The 3,228-nt window shown below is 43.9% G+C and overlaps 1 protein-coding gene across 1 annotated transcript; it reads left to right on the forward strand.

The window, feature by feature from the left end:
• Window positions 1-266: 266 nt before the first annotated feature.
• LOC142640759 (uncharacterized) lies at window positions 267-2,853 on the forward strand. Its single transcript, XM_075815005.1, has one exon. It carries the CDS (start codon window positions 446-448, stop codon window positions 2,360-2,362), a length of 1,917 nt encoding a protein of 638 aa, XP_075671120.1. The 5' UTR covers window positions 267-445; the 3' UTR covers window positions 2,363-2,853.
• The last annotated feature ends 375 nt before the right edge of the window (window positions 2,854-3,228 follow it).

Below are 3,228 nucleotides of genomic sequence, written 5' to 3' on the forward strand. Positions count from 1 at the left end.
TAACCCTTAATCCATGCATGTATTAGTCTTTTATTTATTTTTGTTATTTGTTTCTCTATCACAAATGACAATTCACGACAAGAAAACGATACTCCATCTGTAATTTCAGTTATCCTCTCCTACTAGTCTCAAAACACGTTTTCATTTTTAAAATTCACATTGAAAATTACAGAAAACGACAAGGAACCAATAAAGAGGACGACCCAAAAACCAAATAAATAAATAAATAAAAATTAAAAGAGGGACTTTTCGAGTTTAGAGAGACAAAGACATAGGAAGCAGAGAGAGAAACCCTTGAAAAAAAAAATGTCAGAGACAACAAACTGAACCAACAACACAACACAACACAACGCAACGCAACACTCTCACCTCAGAAAAACAAACCTTATTTCATTTCACTCACCACTTTCCCTCCCATCCTATCCTTTTCCCTTCCTTTCCTCCCATGAATCCCCACAAAACCGAACACCACCACCACCACCACCTCTTCTCTCACCTCAATCCTCATGATCTGGACCCTCCATCTTCCCAGATCCCCCAATCACAACCGTCCATTCACCCCGAATCCCAAGACGACGACCCGTCTTCCTTTTCCCTCCCAGAAATCGTCCTCTTCCGTTCCTCCCCGTCCTCTTCCTCCTCCTCCGACTCGCCCAAGACCCACCCCGACCCGAACAGCCAACCCGACCCGACAGCGCAACCGAAGCTCCACGTAATCAGCCCGGAGCCCCACATCTCGTCCCAATTCTACACCTTCAACCCGGAATCCCACGCCCTCATGATCCGCTGCCTCCTGGAGCAGCGCCTGGCCACGCCGGCGGAGATCCGCGCCGCCACTCCACGCGCCGTCCTGAAGTCGTGGCGCGCCGTCTGGAAAGACCGCAACGAGGACACCGCGTACCTCACCGCGTGGAAGCGCATCCAAGACAAGCTCGCCGCGCACGTGGACCCGAACACCGGTAACGAATTCCTTTGCTTCAAAAACAATTCTCAGCAATGTGTTTCTCATGTAAATCAATGGCAAGACATAGTCATGACTTTCCATTCCGATACTGATATCAAGCATTTAGGTTTAAAAGAAACTGTTGACAGAATTAAGCAAGTTTGGACCGTAGGTGCTAAGTTTTATGGCATTCCCGAGAGTTACATTAGGGTTTGTGTCGCCGCGTGTCCCGTGTGTAGTGCGGCCACGTCGGGCTCTTCTGCCGCGAGAACTAAGCGGCGGAGGTTTGAGTATACCGAGTCTTTTGATGTTCCGGCTAAGGAAGTGCCGAGTAAGTTGCAGCAGTTGGCTGCTAAGTATAAGGTTGTGCTTTGTATTAGGCAGAAGTATATTAGGTATAAGCCGTTTATGGCTGAGGTTAAGGATTATGCGTGTCATAGGGCCGGGGAGCCTGCGGCTAAGAAGTCCAAGATTTTGAAGAGGGAGCCTTATGCGTCGAAGAGGTGTGGGTGCGGGTTTCGGATTAGGGCAATTGTGCCTATTGCGAATTATAATGAGAAGGAGAAGACTTTTGTGTATCAGGAAGAAGGGATGGCGGTGTTTAAGTTGTATGCTGTGCATACGGGGCATGAGCCGGGGCCGTTGGATGGGAATGCGAGGATTATGCATCGGGTTGTGGGGCATAAAGGCTCGTTTTTTATGGACCAAGATACGGTGTATGGGGTGAGTGAGGAAATGGAGAATGATGGGTTCGGGTTGTTGGGGAAGGATGATGGGGATTTGCAGCTTTCGGTTTTGCAGCAGGTGCAGGAATTGAGAGCTGAGGTTGGGTTTTTAGAGGGGAAAATCGCGAAACTACCGAGGGATTTGTTGGGTTCGGTGTCTCGAGAATTGTTTGATGTTGTGAATAAAGTTAGAAATATAGGGGAAGAGAGTAGTTTGAAGGCGATGGATATGATTTCGGACAAGCCTCACCATGAGGATGATGTGTTGGTTGTGGAGAATGATTTGGCGCATTGGAGTGACCATCACCATGACCGAATATATGGGGATGGAAAGGACACAGAATTGATAGAGGACGATGAAGACAGTTTTGGGCGGACTCTTGGTGATGTTGTTCCTTGGGACCAGATGAGGGAAGACTGTAGTAGTCAGAAGGATCTGATGAGTGAGCCTTGTAAAACTGATAAGTGGTTAAAATGCGGTGACTTTGACGAGAAGAGCATTCTTGATTGCGAAGATACTAAACTAACCAAGCCCATTAGACATGATGACGCTATAGTCACAGATGTTGGTCTTGTCGGCATACAGGTTGATAGCTTCTACCAGGAGAATCCTAAGTGGTATGATTCTCCTTGTGGGTTGGACACCAGTGCAGATTGCGGGGATAGCGGATTCAGGCATGGGGAGATTGTTTAGAGTCCTCAACAGCCTGGTTAATCTACTCTAACATAGTCATGGATTTTTATTGTAGCCATTCATCCCTTCTCACTGTTGGAAGTGGTTTGTACATTATTGTATACTGAAGACTGGAGCTGCTCACATGCTCTTTAGGTGTCTTTGCTGGGAGTGGTTCTGTAAAGTATTAGCCCAATTAGGCTTATCTGCACATACTTTTTCTTTTCAATTATCTGTTAATGATGTTCTCAGCCTCCAGGTTTTTTAGCTTTGTTCTCCTTATAATACACATTAGTGACTGTTTCAATCTGTTTTTTTCTTTTTCTTTTGAAAAAGTTCTTGTATGTATTATATGTCTAATCTTGCTGCCTCTATTCTTGTGGCGTGATGAGATATATGGAACTTATTTGTCTTGATGTGGATGTAATTTGCCTTTTCCTTGTATCTTCATCATTGTTTGTCACTCTTTTATGAAAGCTCAGTTCCAATCATTTTATTGGTTATCTGCTTTACCTGGCTCTAATGCTTTACAAACAGCTTGAGGCATTACTAGGTGATTTTGTGCATTAATTCTGGAGGTTGCCCTTGGGTCAAATGGTTTTGAAGAAAGTGGTCCTTGTAGAACTTCCTTGCATTGTTATCATATTTTGGTCATGTGTTTCAGATAGAATTTGATAACGATAAATCAAAGGGGACGTTGTGGTTTTATAATTAAAGCTTTGTCTTACTTATCAAAAATAATTAAAGCTTTGTCTTCATTTGTTATCTATTTTTTGATGATGCAGGGACGTGACAACATGGTAATTATTAAAAATTAGGATGCGACACAATAGTAATACGACAATTAATTACTATATAACTTTAGGTATATAGTTTTTATTTTTAGG

The sequence above is a fragment of the Castanea sativa genome, chromosome 6 (genome assembly GCF_040712315.1).
Source record: "Castanea sativa cultivar Marrone di Chiusa Pesio chromosome 6, ASM4071231v1".
NCBI classification, from domain to species: Eukaryota; Viridiplantae; Streptophyta; class Magnoliopsida; order Fagales; family Fagaceae; genus Castanea; species Castanea sativa.